Source organism: Pyrenophora tritici-repentis, chromosome 7 (assembly GCF_003171515.1).
Source record: "Pyrenophora tritici-repentis strain M4 chromosome 7, whole genome shotgun sequence".
In the NCBI taxonomy this organism is placed as follows: domain Eukaryota; kingdom Fungi; phylum Ascomycota; class Dothideomycetes; order Pleosporales; family Pleosporaceae; genus Pyrenophora; species Pyrenophora tritici-repentis.
In genome coordinates this window covers 201,714-218,892 of record NC_089396.1, presented here as the reverse complement: position 1 = coordinate 218,892, position 17,179 = coordinate 201,714, and the positions used below count along the sequence as shown (strand labels likewise).

At 51.4% G+C, this 17,179-nt stretch overlaps 7 protein-coding genes across 7 annotated transcripts; 3 read left to right on the top strand and 4 right to left on the bottom strand.

The window, feature by feature from the left end:
- Positions 1–1,363: 1,363 nt before the first annotated feature.
- Positions 1,364–3,910, bottom strand: PtrM4_124880 (Alpha-glucosidase, family 31 glycosyl hydrolase; the record flags this gene model as incomplete). The annotated part of the gene is made up of 1 exon (XM_001939592.2): positions 1,364–3,910. One exon carries the CDS (start codon positions 3,908–3,910, stop codon positions 1,364–1,366), a length of 2,547 nt encoding a protein of 848 aa, XP_001939627.2.
- Positions 3,911–4,265: 355 nt separating this feature from the next.
- Positions 4,266–5,987, top strand: PtrM4_124870 (uncharacterized protein; the record flags this gene model as incomplete). The annotated part of the gene is made up of 3 exons (XM_001939593.1): positions 4,266–4,785; positions 4,840–5,505; positions 5,554–5,987. 3 exons carry the CDS (start codon positions 4,266–4,268, stop codon positions 5,985–5,987), a joined length of 1,620 nt encoding a protein of 539 aa, XP_001939628.1.
- Positions 5,988–6,126: 139 nt separating this feature from the next.
- On the bottom strand, positions 6,127–8,021 carry PtrM4_124860 (C6 zinc finger domain containing protein; the record flags this gene model as incomplete). Its single annotated transcript, XM_066108676.1, has 5 exons — positions 6,127–7,090; positions 7,140–7,558; positions 7,605–7,620; positions 7,669–7,799; positions 7,932–8,021. The coding sequence occupies 5 exons, from the start codon at positions 8,019–8,021 to the stop codon at positions 6,127–6,129; spliced, it is 1,620 nt and encodes a 539-aa protein (XP_065960668.1).
- A 449-nt stretch (positions 8,022–8,470) lies between these two features.
- Positions 8,471–9,700, bottom strand: PtrM4_124850 (UbiH, 2-polyprenyl-6-methoxyphenol hydroxylase and related FAD-dependent oxidoreductase; the record flags this gene model as incomplete). The annotated part of the gene is made up of 1 exon (XM_001939595.2): positions 8,471–9,700. The coding sequence occupies one exon, from the start codon at positions 9,698–9,700 to the stop codon at positions 8,471–8,473; it is 1,230 nt and encodes a 409-aa protein (XP_001939630.1).
- Positions 9,701–10,016: 316 nt separating this feature from the next.
- Positions 10,017–11,943, top strand: PtrM4_124840 (F-box domain containing protein; the record flags this gene model as incomplete). The annotated part of the gene is made up of 4 exons (XM_001939596.2): positions 10,017–10,112; positions 10,162–10,425; positions 11,078–11,455; positions 11,506–11,943. 4 exons carry the CDS (start codon positions 10,017–10,019, stop codon positions 11,941–11,943), a joined length of 1,176 nt encoding a protein of 391 aa, XP_001939631.1.
- A 789-nt stretch (positions 11,944–12,732) lies between these two features.
- Positions 12,733–14,617, bottom strand: PtrM4_124830 (uncharacterized protein; the record flags this gene model as incomplete). Its single annotated transcript, XM_001939597.2, has 2 exons — positions 12,733–13,308; positions 13,856–14,617. 2 exons carry the CDS (start codon positions 14,615–14,617, stop codon positions 12,733–12,735), a joined length of 1,338 nt encoding a protein of 445 aa, XP_001939632.2.
- A 662-nt stretch (positions 14,618–15,279) lies between these two features.
- On the top strand, positions 15,280–17,171 carry PtrM4_124820 (ferric-chelate reductase; the record flags this gene model as incomplete). The annotated part of the gene is made up of 3 exons (XM_001939598.2): positions 15,280–15,282; positions 15,335–15,375; positions 15,425–17,171. The coding sequence occupies 3 exons, from the start codon at positions 15,280–15,282 to the stop codon at positions 17,169–17,171; spliced, it is 1,791 nt and encodes a 596-aa protein (XP_001939633.2).
- Positions 17,172–17,179: the final 8 nt, after the last annotated feature.

Genomic DNA, 17,179 nt, shown 5'->3' with positions numbered 1-17,179 from the left:
TACACGCTTCGCAGCGCTGCGAACCTTGCGCTAGAGGTTTTCTCGGTCCCTGGGCTTTTACCCGCAAATTTACGGAACGCGACGCATGTGCTGTGTCTTTGCGGTAGAGGTTCCGGATCGTCATCTCGTGAAGACTTGTTGGCTCCTCGAACTTCTCCAGCAATCAGCTGTGGGCAAGTACGCGATCTCGATACGAGAAGTGTGGCTGATTGGTGGTGATCGTTTCGGTGTGGTGGTTTTGAGATGCTTTTTGCTGTTTGTGATCATGGGCGCGAGTAAAGCGTTCTAAGCGAATAGCACATCTTGGTTCGACATACAGCAACAGGCTACATGCATCTTGCCACTGTCGAGCTTCATCGGAGTTGAGCGTGGGCATGCGCACCTACTGTGGAGGAACGAACGGGGAAGCATGTGCGGCCGGGGCAACGCGGCAGCCATCCCTAATCAGAAAACTTCATCTCATAGCCTGACGATTGAAAGTGGCGCAAGCCATGTGCATTAGTTTTGGTCGCGAACGGCCGCGAAAACGACGATTGTGGTGAATGGAAGTTGGTTGTTCTGGAGCTGAGGTTCGGGGCGTACCGTAGCGGTAAGCAGCTAACCGTGTAGGTGGTAGGGTGCAAGGTTCTAAGTTAACAAGGTAGTCGCTGCCGAGACAGGATTTCGCCTTCCGCCGCCATCCATACGGTAACTACCTGTCATCTCTCCGCTACGCTTCTCACTCGCAACGTCGATCCTTCGGGGTACACGGCTCCCAAATCTTTCGTCGGCTATCTAGATTATGTTCTGGGAAATTGCTTCATTCCACAAGCCTGGCATCTGGAATTTACCCGCAGTGATGTGCAAGGCGTAACTATGGGGGGTCGATCGAACAGGGTAAAATGGTTCATGCGCTTATTGCTTACAACGCTACTGTTCAGTACGCAGCAGCCAACAAACCTATTACTCAGGCTCTGTCAGCTACTTATTTCAAGGCCAAAGGGCCGAGACTCAAAGAGAATCAAAAGCTAAGCACTACTACTACGTCTGGTATAGTCTTGTAACGTGTATTATAGTGAGGTCCTCAAATGATCACATCGACGCAGCAAATCCGTGATCGGAGAGAGCCCTTAGCCCGTGATAGGTAAAGGAAAGTTTTGGGTCGTCTCGAGATAGCGAGCATCGTCCAGATCGACTATACCCCGGATTTTGCTAGTAAGACCTCATTCCAAGACCGCACACTTACGACAAGTCAGCTCATCGAATGAGCATCAGGGAAAAGGTGGGAAAGACCATGTCAGATACACCACATGCACTCTCAACGTCATCCAACATACTCAGCCAAGCTGCCCTAAGAAACAAACTTCTTCAATCTCCTCCAATGCTACCGCACAACCACCCCCTTAAAGTGCACCTTCCCACTTTCATCACCCTCCCCCTTCTCAGCATTCTGCCCATTGAACACTACACCCCTCCCATCCCCCCTCGGCAAGATAACGCTCACCTCCTTCCACGCCGGCCTAAAACCCTCCTGCAGCTTCTCCTCGTACGACACCAGCACCTCCGTCTCAGTCGTCTGATACTTGATCGTGAAAACCGATATCTTTGCCGGCGGCGGCGATACGCCATCGTCTTCATACCACCTCGTCGCATACACCTTACCACCCGAATCACCCTTTGGTGGGAAAATCTCCACGCCGCGGTAGTCATCGAGAGGGAGGTTGGCGGGGTTACTAGTTTCGCCTTGAGAGAGGGTTTGTACGGCTTTGCCGACGGGGACCGCGGTTCCGATCTTCGCCAGGACGGGAATGCTGATTGTCCATTTTGAGGGGACGTCGACCCATTGGCCTGCTGGGTAGTATGTTCGCGGTTCATTGTTGAGATCGAGGAAGGCGGCGTTGGGGTCAGAGGCGTCTTTGGGGAGATACATTTTCGCTGTTTCGGCGCCGGGTTCGAAGACGCCGCCGATGAGGAGGGCGTCGCCGAGCCAATATTGTGTTTCGCCATCTGTGAGGACCTTGTTGTTCCAGATTTCTGGGTCGGACTCGTAGCCCCAGCCTGTCCAGCGCTGCGGCGGTGTGGCGGTCGTGTGGGAGTGGAGGGCGAGGGAGTAGAGGTAGGGGATTAGTTGGTAGCGGCGCTTGATTGTGTCTCGGACTAGGGCTGTGGTTTCGGGGTACATCCAGGGCTCGATTACGTCGCCGACATTGTTGTCTTTGCCCGTTTTGAAGCAGTTGATTGCGAAGCGTGGGCTGTAGATGCCTTGTTGACACCAGCGGACGAGCAGTTCGGGGCTGGGCTGTGGACCTTCGAAACCGCCAATGTCGTGGCCGTAACATTGCATCAGACACATACCGGCGGTTAGGGAGATCGCATTAGCTCCCTTCATACCAGTCCATGAGGTCACGTTATCTCCGCTCCAGGAACTGGCACAATACCGCAGAGTGCCAGCTGTGGCGCTGCGAGTTAGGATGAAAGGTCGTTCTGCGGGTTCCATCTCAAGTACAGCATCGTAAGACGACTTGCCCATGAGCTCTGTGTTCAATGCACGGCCCCAGAAGCCGATACTCTTGCCGTATGTTGAGCTCTTAGGTTCTTGGAGGAGACTTGGTTCGGTTAGCTCGCATTCCCAGCCGTCGTGTGGAACGGTGTATTCGTTGTTATCGTTCCAGATACAGTCGATACCAATCCGCCTCAACTCGCGGACACCTTCATACCACCACTGGTATCCAGCTTTGGAAGTAAAGTCGATGTGGCCGCCGACACCGCTCTCGCCACCTCCCGCACTCCAGAGACGAGCTTCAGCAGGTGCCAAAGTCAGCGAGTCTGTGAAGAAGGCACCAGCCGCTTTGAGCTTCTCGTATTCTGGATGACTCCCCAAGACGTATGGCTTCACATTTGCGATGATTCGCAGACCCTCTTTGTGGTAGGCATCGATCCAGCCCTTGGGATCCGGGAAGCGATGGCGATTCCAAGTGAACACGTTTCTGGTCTTTGGCTCAGTCTCAGCAACCGTGTACCCAGAAGACATCTGCATGCCCGAGCAGGGAATGTCGTATTCCTTTAGCTTTCTCGCAAACTCCATCATGCTCTCACTCGCTGGCGGGTCGTCTGTCATGGAATACTTCATGCCACCGGCTAAGTATCCAAACGCCCATCGCGGAACAAGCAGCGGATATCCGACAAGATCGGCATAGATGCGGACGATATCTGGCAACGTCTTTCCAACGAGGAGATATTCTTCCAGGCCACCATAGTCTTGGCGGTACACTTTGAAGCGCCCCCACATACCATCCATCTCCGAGCCGACGGAGTAGAAACCCCTCGCATGCGAGGTTGAAAAGACACCCACACAACCATTTGGTGTGGCATTGATGAGTAATGGAATGTGCTTGTACAGGGGATCTGTGCGGTATACATCGTAGCCGAAGGAGTCGGTTGCCGAGAGCACAAAATGCCGGTTCGAGAGATCCATTGGTGCTGGCTTCTCGCCAAGACCGAGATGCAGCGTCCCATGGTTGTAGCGGGTGTAATGGGAGACGCCCGGCCCGTCAGCGCAGTAGGATCGGTAGGGGAGGTCTGTGTGGATTGGCGTAGTTTGCCCAGCAAGCGTCAAGGAAACAATGGGTGTCCCGCCTTCCCAATCTACCTTGGCGGTCACGTCGTCTACAGAAAGCAACTTTGAAGTGGCATTTGAAGAGAGTACAGACGCGTCCGCAGCACCAAGCGTCTTTGCGGGTACTGGTGTAGCTCGATGAGGTGGAAGAGGGTGTTTTGGCGAGGTGAAAGTTGTGCGGAAAAGTCCCGGCCGTAATGCATCGAATGTGAAGTTGAAGTCGCCTGCCTTGGACTTGAGCTCAACACCCGTATTGGAGGATGCCGATGTGGGGGCGGCGTGGTAGCCAGACGGGACGTGCTCAAGCATCGGCATGATGAAACCTGCTTTCAATCGTGGACAAGCTCTATCTCGCCAATTATCATAACCAGAAAGAGGTATACTTATAGTCGTAAACTTGGATACGACTCTCGCACGAAGCTCCCATGAGTCACCTGCTGAAGGAACCGTATCCTTCGTGTCAAGGCTCGTGACATGCTCGAGACGAGCCCCCGCAACATTAGCCTTCGGCATCCTCGGCCGGCACCAGCCCTCCGCCAACCCACAACGAGTTAGGATCGCCGTCTGGGGTCCCCATGGGGTGGTAGTATAAGTGTTGTCGGCCAAATCCACTTCTGGGGCCACCACTATCAAGATTTTCTGGGGAACATTTCCCATCGTTTTCTCCACCATGTCTCAAAAGCCAGAGACTACTACAATCGACGTCAGCAAACCTCAAGTCGAAACCACAGAGTCTATCCACAAGCACGTTGACAATTCCGGTGGAAAGGGCAAGGATAAAGCCGCCGCATTACTTGCCTCGAACGAACGCATCATCGTAACCGAAGCTGAGAACGCACGAGTTCTGAAGAAGATCGACCTTGTCATTCTTCCCATTCTCCTTAGCGTCTACTTTCTCCAATCGCTCGATAAAACTACCCTATCGTACGCTTCCGTGTTTGGATTGATCGAAGATGCGAACCTCGACCCAAAGTCCCAACAGTACTCCTGGCTGGGAAGTATTGTATACATTGCACAATTGGTAGCGCAGCCCCTCGTGGCCGTGCTGCTAGTCAAGCTGCGCATGGGAAAATTCATGGGCGTTATGGTGCTTACTTGGGGATGTATCCTGTGCGGCATGGCTGCTGCAAAGGACTTTACTGGGCTGATGGTAACGCGATTCTTGCTGGGTGCTTTTGAAGCTGCAATTGGTAAGTCACACTCCCACCTCAATTGAAAGCATGCAGTGTACTAACGATGACAAGCACCTGCTTTCATAGCCGTCGTTCAGATGTGGTACAAGCGTGGCGAGCAAACCAACCGAAACGCAGCCTGGTACGCCATGCTGGGTATCGTGAACATCCTCGGCAGCTTGCTATGCTACGGTCTCGGACACATCAACTCGAACCTGTTACACTCGTACCAGATCATCTTCCTCTTCTGCGGTCTTCTCACAATCGTCGTGTCAGTCTTCGTCTACATCTTCATGCCGGACTCGCCCATGGAAGCAAAGTTCTTCACCGAACACGAGCGGCTGGTTGCTGTCGAGCGACTCCGTATGAACCAAATGGGTGTCGCATCGCGTGTGTGGAAGTGGGACCATGTGCTCGAAGCATTTACCGACCCAAAGACTTGGCTGTGGTTCTGCATGTTGATGGCGATCAGCATCCCGAGCGGTGGAATCTCAGCTTTCGGCCCCTTGATCATCCAGAGTTTTGGCTTTGGTCAGTTCCAGACAATTCTGTTTAACATGCCATTTGGCCTTGTACAGATTGTTGCGACTATTGGTGGCGCTTGGCTGGCGACGTGGTTGAAGAAGAAGTCGCCGGTTCTGATTCTGCTGTGCATTCCGCCCATTGTCGGCATTATCATCCTCATGGTTGTCGGACGCGGCCCCTCTCACCGCGGCGTGCTGCTCTTTGGCTACTACCGTAAGTTGCTTACATGTACCAATGAGAACGTCAACTAACATGTTCTAGTCACCAGCTTTTATCCCGGAATCTCGCCATTGATCTACTCATGGTCAGGCCAAAACACCGGCGGCGACACAAAGCGCAAGGTCACAACATCCATCCTCTTCGTAGGCGCCAGCTCAGGCAACATCATCGGTCCCCAACTCTTCAAGCCCTCCGAGAAGCCGTATTATCGTAAAGGTCTGCGCGCAAACCTAGCCCTCTTCGTCGCCCTCATCGTTCTCATTTTGCTTGCCATGGTTTGGATCAAGCTCATGAACCGAAAACATGCTGCGACACGAGAGAGCATGGGCAAGTCGGCCGTCGTGATTGACACGAGTATGGGGGCCTCGCGAGAAGGCGATGCGGAAGAGCATGAGAACCAGACGAGCGGGATTGGTGATAAGGCATTTGATGATGTGACCGATATAAAGAATGAGGATTTCATCTATGTGTATTAGTTCATAGTTAGACGTTTGCGTTCAGCGGAACGAATTTGGAATAGAAGCGACGACATCAGATTCCCACACCAAGTCAAGCATCTCCATGTATTAAACCTGCGGCGTGCATCCAGTGCTTTCTTCGGAAAAGATTGTGGTATCAGAACAAGTTATCGATATTGACAAACAGATCCTGCCATCCAAGCGGCATGTGCTTCAAATTTAGCCCTGGAAAGTCCCACTCAAACACAAACTCACTGGGCACATAGCCCTGGAACTCCGTCTCAGCAAGGCTTCCATTTCTGCTCGGTGCGCTTTCAGGGCCTAAACTCGGATCCTGCTCAGCAGCATACTCCCTCAAAGCAGCCTCACACTTCTCGATACTCGTCTGGAGGATCTGGAAATAGGCAATGTGGCCGACGGTGACGGTCTTGAGTTCCTCAAGCACCCTGTGCGCGTCGCGGAGTAGGACCATGACTGCAGGAACCGGGTCGCGGAGAAGTATGGCTAGTTTGAGAACGAGGAGAACAGAGACGGCACATTTTGCCCAGACATAGTCTAGTGTCCAGCGAAACGTGCTCAGGTAGGTGGATGCAGTGGTTTGTGTGGTCGATGCCGGAGACGAGATTGGCGATGCCGAAGAAGATGACTGTAGCATGTAGTGCAAATGGCGGCTTGCTGCCTCCTTAGCTCTACAGATGAAGTCTCGCTGGAAGTCAGTCATGAAGGCGATATTTTCGATACCAGAGGACGCCACGGCTTTGAGGTATAAAGTCATCATAGCCCATTCATGTTGGATCTGGAGATTCTGCAAGGCAAGTCCTCGTCTCTGCGATATGGGCTCGGTCGAAACAATGCTTCTCCATTCTTCGAGCCATAGCGATAGCTCAACACTCGCTTCATCCACCGCAATCCGCAGCTGTTCTTCGCTTTGTTGAGACAGAAAGTCGCTGTTCCGGCCCATGATCTTGGTATACGCTTCAGTACGGATGATGTTGAGCTCTACTTGGGAGAGCAGGCGGATGTCCACTGATGTACGCTCCGGATGGGCTAGGAGGCTTCTGATCTTCCGTGGTGAGATCTGAAGGGTCAAGCCAGGAAGTTTTCCGCCATCGAGCGAGAAACTGGATTCACGTTAGCATGCTTTTCTCTCATGTATAGAGTACGACTGACAAAAGTTCAAGGTTGCAAATGCCATGCCAGACTCTGCATAGCCTATAAAGCTCCCTCTCATCGCTGGAAATGGCTCTTGATCTAGCATGGCCTTTCCCAATTAGCCGATCGACAGCATGAGGTAATCCAAGTTGCATAGCAAATCGAAGTGCCATGGCAATCAAGACAAAGCCATTTTCAGAATATGCAGCCACCAGGGTTACGGCCTGGATATCCTCAATCGTAGGGACGCTAGTGTTGATGATGAGATGGGTGATGTGGTCGCGCACTCGAGCCTGAAGTTGGCGATAAATGGTTGTGTTAAAACCTTCGTCAGCTCGACAGCCGATGCTGACTATTGCATCGAAAAGGATGGCGCTTCGCGACGATACTGATGTGACGCTGTCGTGCCTTTCACAGAATATTGGCACGAGGTATTGCTGTGTCATTTAGCCTAGGTCGCTCGACGTTGAGGAAAGGCCATACACTGCCTGAGAAGAAGCTACACATGTCAGTATGATGAGCGATCGGTTAGATTTGACGGAGTTACCTTTGAAACCAATGCGTCGCTTGCTCCCATGTTATAAAGCCTGCATCAACAGCACTGGCAGCCACCATGCGCTCTGGCTGGGAACGAGGCGTTACTTCTGTGACACTCACATTGCTGTTTTCCATCGGGGACTACAACACTAGTGTTAGTAACTGCGAAGGATATTCGATGAAGGTGCTAAACAGCGGGGAACACCAAATTATTCAAGACGGTACGTGAAGATTATGTATAGCTGTTCAGCTCGTCCTAGTTTTCCGACTTACGCTATGATTGCGGCACTGCAGTTGTCGTGTCGGCATCTGCATTTGGTCTCGCAGGATCGCCACTTCGGCCTCGAGCTTCTCGATGCGCATGATATTTTCATCCTTGACAGCGTCATAGTACTGACAAGCAGAGCCATTCCTATCGCATCGCTGGCAAGGGCGATGCCCATCGCAGCGTACTTTGGATGTGCGGCAATTGACACAGGCGTTGATAGCGCGGCGTTTGCGTGGTCGTGGTGAAGAGAGTGGATCCATCGGTAATCTCGCACGACATGTACGAGGCGCGGGGGCTGCGAGTTTTGAAGCTGGGGGTGGGCCTAGTCGGCAATGCGGGGAAGCGTCGTTCCATTCTCTCGGCACCGGGAGAAGACGACTCATGTGGGCTAGTATCAATAGACGTTAGCATGCAGTCGAGACTTTCTGGAAAAGTCTAGCATTCGTCGAGAAGCCCAGGCATGTGCGAGTACACCGCGCAAGACCCAAACAGACTGATGTAGAGGTGGTGTTGATTTGCACATGTACATGTATCGACATCTACCTCAGTTTGGTGTTATATACTCGTTGAGCGTGGGCTTATCCTCTAGATCACCCTCAAGCCCGAACTGTCCTACAGCATGACCATAGCTGGCCTTGACAGCCTCGCTTGCGTAAATGCGCATCTCCTTTTCAAAGGCCTCAGTCACACCTGACCAATGCTGCCCATGGCCTCGTTCCCAAGCTTCTGCCATCAGACGTCCGAGCAAGGCTGAATCACGAACGGCCGTGTTGGCACCATTGCCGCCTGCAGGTGTCATGGCATGTACAGCGTCGCCTACCAAGGTGACGCGAGGGTCGTTGGGCCACTCAGGCACTCCCTTGGGCGATGAACAAGTGATCTTCCAAAATGCAGCTTCGGCCTCGTCCATGTTGTCAAACAACGGCTTAACACGCTCATGCCATTGGGCGGTGAGCGACTTGGCTATCTGCGCGGCGGGCGAGCCTGTGATGGTGTAGTTGTCGTTGGGTGCCTTGATGACGCCTGGTGAGCCGATCATGGTCCAGCCGAATTGGATATCGGGGTTGTCCATGTCGTCAGCGCGAACGTTAGTGATGAGAAAGACCTTGCCACCGTTTGGCTGGGAAGTGTCGTCAACCATGCGGAAGACGCCCTCGCCCAAGTTCTTGAAAGCGGTCGTGGACGCCTGACCGTGTATACCTCTTGAGCCGAGATCATAGACCTTGATAGCGCCGTTGGAGAGCTGCCCCGCTACTGCGCTCTTGACGCCCTCGCCCCCAACGAGCATGGAGCCCTCTTCGCTCTTGCTACCGTCTGCAAAGACTAGCCGCACGCCGTCTTCAGTCCTCTCATATGCTTTGACCTGGTGGTTCCAGTGGACCTTGTCTTCCAGACCGTCCATGAACAGCTTACGCATATCACCACGCGAGATGCCCACAACCTTGCCTTCTCTGCTTGTAAGAGTCTCGCTCTTCACGCTCGGCGTGTCGGTACCCAGTGTTTCGCCCGTTAGCGGGTCAATGGCCGAAAAGCCGGCACCGCCAGTTTTGCCACAAGCATCATAGAACTTCTGGAAACCCGTGGGGCCAAGCACATGTTCAATTGCATCAAGGCCCTGGACGGAGAGGCGGAGGCGATAGCCCTGAGCGCGGAACACAATAGACGCGTCCCGCTCAAAGACAAGGAAGGGGATCTTAGAGCGGTGCAGCGAGCGGGCGAGGAGGAGAGAGGCGAGGCCGGCGCCGGAAATGAGAACTGGCTTTGGGGTAGTCATGGCGGGTGTGGTGAAGGTGCGATGGGTTGCATGGCTCTCGACATGGCGGCGATTGAGTTATATGATGAAGAAGGCGTCCTGCACGCTGTCAACCGTCGCGCCCACCAAAACTTGGGCCAGACCAAACGCCGTGCGATTACTAAGACGTCGTTGTCGAATAAGCAATTCATAGTAAGTTACGATAAAGAGTTTCCGCACTATCAGTCAGCGTCGGAGCGAGGATTTAGCGAGCCCGACGCTACTGTAACCCAGCAACCCCATCTGCGGGCAACAACCATCGTGCACCTGAGACAACACCACCCATCGTGCACGGCCCATGGCCGACGATAGCATGGACGTCTCCTATTCCAACAAGCGCACTCCCCTCGGGGTCGAGCTGCCGAATGATATCTGGCTCTCTATCATAGAGCGCGTAAGTGTACACGCTTGCCCATCATGACTCTCAGCTGAATCTGCTGCAGCTTGTGTCAATGTCTGATCTCAAGGCTCTCTGTCTGACTTCAAAATCACTGCGTGTCCTCGCAACGCCATACTTGTATGATACAGTCCGCATCCCATTATGGAACACGCCTAGAGTGGACGCCTTTTTTCAAAGCGTTGGATGCGGCGCTGGTGTACATTTGGGCAACACCAGAACCCTCATCTTTGAAGATGAAGAAACACCTGAAGAAGCCATTTGCAATTTGGCCGGTTCCTTCGCCTTCCCAAACGCCCCATACTTTCCTGTTAGTAATCATGGGATGCCAGTAACAGGTGCGGTGAAAGATCATGCAATGGATACTATATTACAATTCTTCGCCAGATCCACGCAACTCACAACATATCGGTATGCATCAAAATTTCTGTGACTCCAACAAGCTGACTTTTGCGTCAAGCTTTATTGGGAGCCGGCATCAATCAGACAGCACGATGTCACTACTACAGGGACGTCACCCCAACATGGAAAACTACCAAAATACCATCAAGACTTGCTTTTATCTGTGGCCATGGCTGAGACAAAGGCCAAGGCTGCGTACTTTTGATTTACTGTGCGGCAGTCGGGAACCCATCGTGCGTCTAGTAAAAGCCCTTGAATCACTAAATGACACACTGGAATCCTTGTCCATAGGCTGCGCACTGACTATATACCCGATCGAGGAATTTTCTATCGACATGTATAATGCACTGAAGAATCCTGGACATTTAGCTAATGTCAAATCTCTGACCCTACGACACTTTGACCTGTCTACTATGTATGACAGGCTTTGCAACCTTGTGGATGTTGGCCAGCTTTCCCGGCTCAGCCTTCTCAGTTGTAAAGGTTCGCACTGTTTCCTCGTTGACATGGCAAAAGTGGTGGACACGAAGTCGCTGAAATTAAAGCATTTTGCCTTACAGGACATCACGCAAGAGAATACACCTGTCTCCACCGAAACCCTTGAGAAAGCTATGGACTTCTTGAACGCAATTCTATGCTCTCCAATTCTGGAAAGTCTGCATTTGAGTTGGATATTTGATCGCCCGTCCATAGTTATCAGTTTCCTACATCCGAGTGCACCGAATTTGGTATCCTTCAGCAGTCACGCGTCCGTTATTGGACGAACTACAGAGATGAACAAGCATGAATTAGCAGATTGGGAACTCTTTGAATTTGAGAAGCTGCTCAATCACTGCCCCAAGCTTCAGGCATTCGGATTTCAACTGCCAGAGCTACATCTTCAGCCATATCATCGAGGTGGTAGAGTCCAACATATAACAGTGGATGATAGATTTATGGTGGGTACGCGTATTTCTCGAGCGCAGCAGAAATGACTAACACAAGGCAGAGTGCTCTACGGCGAGCCCCTGATTTACGCATACTTCATTTGCGACAATCAAACTACATACTGGAGGATGAACCTCGTCCATATGAACAGTTCGAAGATGATAAGAAAGCCTGGGCTTTCCAAACACAAAAATGGGCCAACGCCTTCTTTGCGTATCTACATGAGCGCGGGTGGTGTCCAAAACTCAATTCTTTGGTCATCCGTTGCTATATGCTGAACGAACACGAGGGAGATGCTGTAATAACCTATATTCCACAGTCCTGCTATATTAGAGGCTTCCAGACCGATACTTTCGGCAGGAGTGGAGTCGTAGCTGTACCCGTCACGAGAGCTATTCTCCGAGCCACGGAGCCGTGCGCGGGAATTTTGGATTACGATCCAGAAACAAATTGGGCTATTGGAAAATTCGCTCCAGATGATGAGATGGAATGGGGCTGAGCATGTGGCAAAACTTCTCATTGGGACAGGATGCTTATGCAAATGTCTGGGAGCCAGAATACGACTTGGAGCAGTTGTCAGCTACCTAGATACTATAGATCGGTTAAGCAGCGATTGCGAGGAATGGACTTTACGGGGCGTTTAAAGAAATTGCGGTCGGATATGAGATGAGCAGTTTACCATACACGCAAATACATCAGCTATGTCCTATCCATAAGGGTAACACTATCTTCCGTGGCCGTCGCCGAGTAACAAGCTATAAACTATGCATCCATACGCGCAATCCTTCTCTCACCGTCTTCATCTCGACCACACCCCCCAAAAACATCAACAAGCACCTCTATACTATATTTAAGTATTCAACCATCAAACCCAGGACCATCGTATGACGTTCAATTCTCCACAACGTCTCACTTCTCTAGGATATAATCAAACACATTTTAAACTCTACTGAGAAATGCATTTGACGTCCCATCAGCGATACCTCGCCATCTCTGCTGTGTCTAATAAACGTTGCACTAATCGGCACTTCGATATCAAACGAGAAAGTGATAATGTGTAAGAAGATATAGAGAAAACGTCAGGGGGGTTATGATTAAGCAGACTAGTCGCAAAACATCGAACACCGATGAAATTAAATCCAAATATCTATACCACTCACGAATGATCAAAGCCAGATTTTATAACCAACCACCCCACCATTAACCCAGCAAAACGAATAACGCACCCTTATCCTCCGCCCAGATTCACAGCAGAAGAAGCCTACCCCCCAGCTCTCTAGTACCCACATCATCTACCCCACCACCACCCACAAAATCTCCGCCTCAAATCCTGATCCCACTCCTCCAACCGCCCCTCCCCCGCCTTCACCACCTCGCCCAGCAAAACCTCGAACCCGACCTCCTCAACCAGCCTCCGACTATGCCCAACACCATAACCACTCCAAAACATCCCATAACCCAAAACCTCGCCATGAATTTCCTCCTCGTCAATAGTCGCGAGGTTGAAGGCGAAAACGCCACCAGGTTTCAGCCACGTATGGATCTTGGTGAGCATGCCGCGGAGCTTAGAGCGGGGGAGGTGGAAAAGCGTATAGAAACCGATTGCGCCGTGGAAGGTCGATGGGGCGAAATTCAGGGCTGTCATGTCGCCTATGAGGAGTTTGGCTTCTGGACAGGAGCGGTGGGCCATTTGGATGTGTGCGGTTGAGATGTCGTTTGCGACTACGTGGGCGCCTTGGTCGAGGAGGGATCGTAGGGTGGGGATGCCGGGGCCGCAACCGAGTTCTAGGATGTGGGGAGAAGGTGGGAGTTTCTTGAGGAGCGTTTGTGTGTATCGCTCTCGTGGCGAGCTTTGCTGCGAGACCTATTGTAAGTACCATGTTGCGATGTTGTTGTATGCGTATTCGACGATGAGTTCGGAGGTATCAGACATGTTTGTGGGTTTTCAACAGGGTGGCCCTGGTGGGAGTGATATTCGGCTGGATTACTGATAGCGGCTTGGTAGATGGAAGTTGATGGTGTAGTATCCAAAACGTTGTCGTCAGAAGTATTTGTACATCAGGTGGATATATGTTCTTGCGCATCTTCAGATTGGCTTCCTACTGGATTCTGATTGCTTGTGTAGTCAGCAAACTGCGGAATAATGCGCTAGTCCGCAGAGTGGCGGAGACAGAGCGGCACAGCATGCTTAGTAAGCCAAGACCGACAACGTCCGAGGCATCGTTCATATGGTCTTGACATTGACTTCTACAAACCTTGATAGAGATGGCGCATTACGTCTGCTCCGGACACTTGATCGAGACACAAGAGGGCTGGCATTGAGAGGGGCCTTGGATGCTTCTTCCACGAAGTCTTATGTCTTTCCGGTGCCGTCACATATGAAGAGCTAAGTGACATGAGTGACCGCAAACACTCTGGTCGAGTTCTATCTGCTCCATGAGTTCATCTATCTTCGGCTTCACCAGCAACATGTAATCTTGCTCCGCCATGATGGGCTTTGGCTCCTGCGCTGTCAGAAACTCATGTGCTGAGTCGTTGCTGTAAATCCAGGACCACCAGGTAGTCTCCGGTTGAGGGGCATTCGGGGAATCGTATCTTTGATAGTGATCTTCCTTTAGTATTTGCCCAATAAGGCGACGAAACGCAAGTCGTTGAGTTTTGGAGCAAGAGGAGCGAGGATCCGCAGAGAAACTGACTCGTTTGACATTTTTCAAATACCGGAGCATGTATATCAGAGTTTTTCGATGTCTTATGATAGATTCAAGCGTGTCATAAAGGCATAGCTCATCCAAATGCAAACACTCTCTGTTGAACAGAAATTCCGGCAACGGGTGGAAGATCCTATGAACGGGAATGACTAATCTCCTCACATCTCTCAGGAGTTCATCGGGCTGAGCGTCGATGACCGTACCTAGTCCACCATACAGCACAAAGGTCGTCTTCTGGATCGCGAGGCGACTGAAGTCACGGTTAAACTCGCGACACACCAGCCGTATAGCTAGATTCTTGCTTGACTTGTAAACCGAGTTGTAGACGGAAGTTTTCCAAGGCTGTGCGAGATGTATCAATCTCTCTTCATCGGTTGGCAGCTGTTCGAGGGCGTAAGATGCTATTTGCAAGCGGAGCTCGGTGGGTAAGGAGAGGAAACCAGTGCGATCATTAGTTTTCGACATGATGTTGTTTGGCAAATATTCGAGGTTAAGAGAACAGGGCGGCTGATAAGCGATGGATGGATGTTGGGATGGTGTCCGTTACCAGATGGTTGGCCGCGTGTTGGAAGACAGACCCTTGGCGCGGGGCTGTGCGCGATCATCTGATAAGATTTTCTTCATCCAGCCCGTCTCATCCAAGCCTCCGCCGCTCTGCATCCGTCATCACACTCTGTATTACGTCGCGTGTACAGATGCGCGTTTACACACTCCTCGTTACCCTGTACAACCTTTCATACGTAGTGCAGGCCCGTTATTCTGGCAGGCAGTGTCCGTTGGCTTGCGAAACGGTCAGCAACTACGCAACCTACAATGACACGAATCCTTCGTCGCCGAGGCAGGTACGCGCGTGTCGGAGCAAGTTTCGCATCACGTCGATATACTTGTGTGCCGATGAGTTCTGTAGTCAACACGGGGATATAAAAAGATGGACCCAGGAGAAAAGACCCTGGTGTGATGAACACGCAAATTTCACATTACCGTCCTTTCAAGAGGTTGTTGATGGCTGGACGGCGGATGCGAAAAGCAATGTGAGGAGGATACATGCAGCTGAGGCACTAGAATGGCCGTCTTTGAATGAAGTCGTAATACCTGACCCCCAGTTCTTCGACCGAGCCTATACAACCATGGTAAGGCAGGCAGTCTGAGTGATACGACGTCAATGCTAAATGTAGCTCACAGGAAACTGCAGATTGGGAGTATGCGATTCATCTTGTATACGGGTGAGTTGTATCTAGCTCAGATTGTTGTGACGACTAACACTGAACATAGATGGTACATGTACTACTTCTGGATTGTCGTAATCGCCGTCGGTATCACAACACGCCTCTGGTCACTCGTCTGGAAGCTATACTACAACACGAGAACATATCGACATCTTCCAGGATTTCCAGGCGGTACTTTGAAATCATGGGGTATTGCAACACTTCCGCAAGCATGGTTAAGGCGGTACCTGACAATACCGGCCACTTTCGGCACCCATTGTTCTCAACCGTATATTGGATGTACGATCCCACCTCGAGTGCAATCACTCACGATCGCGCTCTTTGTAGTACTTAATCTCGTTCTCTGCAGTTGCTCATACCGCTTCACCGAAGGAAATCTCTACTGGCCGAAAAAGTCAGCACAATTCCTACGGTTCGTATCGGACCGCACTGGCATTATCTCGCTAGCAAACTTTCCACTGATGTGGCTGTTTGGAATGCGCAATGATGTGCTCATTTGGATGACCGGATGGGGATTTGGCACTTACAACGCATTCCATCGATGGGTGGCTAGAGTGGCAACGTTGCAAGCCGTTGTGCACAGCTTGGGTTATACGCTCATGATCCTCAGTGGCGAAGGCTGGTCATCGTTTCTTGTTTACTGGACAAAACACTACTTCTGGAACGGCGAAATCGCCACAATCGCCATGTGCGCCTTGCTCGCCTTCTCCTTTTATGGGATACGCCGGGCTCACTATGAGATGTTCCTCGTTATCCACATTGCACTTTCGATCGCTACTCTATGGACCATGTATTATCATGTCGAAATATTCAAGAACGGCGAGTGGAACATTTTCATTTGGCCATGTGTCGCTATCTGGGTCTTCGACCGCGTCGTGCGCATGGGGCGCATTCTCGCCTTCAGCCGGTTTCCGTTGAACACCAAGGCCTTGGTTACCTATGACTCAAAGAGCAACCTCATACGCATGGAGGTGGATGGAACGAACAATCTTGTCGCACCGAAGCCGGGGACTTATTATTACATCCACGTGCTAGACGACGTGCTATATGCGCATCAGAATCACCCTTTCACGTTGGCGCATGTCTTGGAGGACGTGGATGGATCGAGTATCATGCCACTGTCACCAATTACGGACAGATCTACACCTCTTAGTCCATCCTCAGATGCAGGAGGCGAATTAGACGAACTCCTGGCCTCTAAAACACCAAATGCTTCGTCGACTCTTGTCTTTTTCATCCGGCCGTACGATGGCTTTACATCCCGTATAAAGTCGCATTGCCTTCTCCATCCCACGAAGCTCCGGGTTCTAATCGAAGGACCATACGGGCACACGGTTCCACTGCAAAACTTCACGAACATCCTCTTCATGGTTGGTGGAACAGGTATTGCCGTCCCGCTTTCTCATCTCGCCTCTATTCTTTCAAGCTCTTCACATGTCCAGAGTGTGAAGATAGTATGGGCAGTACGCGAATATGCAGCTCTGGTTGCAGCCTTTCGCGACTTTCGTGTGCTTTTGAGTGACGAGAGACTCGAGTTGGAGGTGCATGTCACGCGAGAGGAAGCCAAGGATGACGTCTTAGACGAGGATATGAAGAGTGTGAGGATCATGTCGCATAGACCAAATGTACATACAACTATTGAGGAGACGGCGCAGGAGGCCGGGCAACAGCGCTTGGCGATTGTTGCATGTGGACCAGCTCTAATGGCGGACCAGGCAAGAAAAGCGAGCGTAGAAATGCTTGGGAGAGGCCATTGTGGTGTGGAGTATTTTGAGGAAAGCTTCAAGTGGTAGACCTTGCA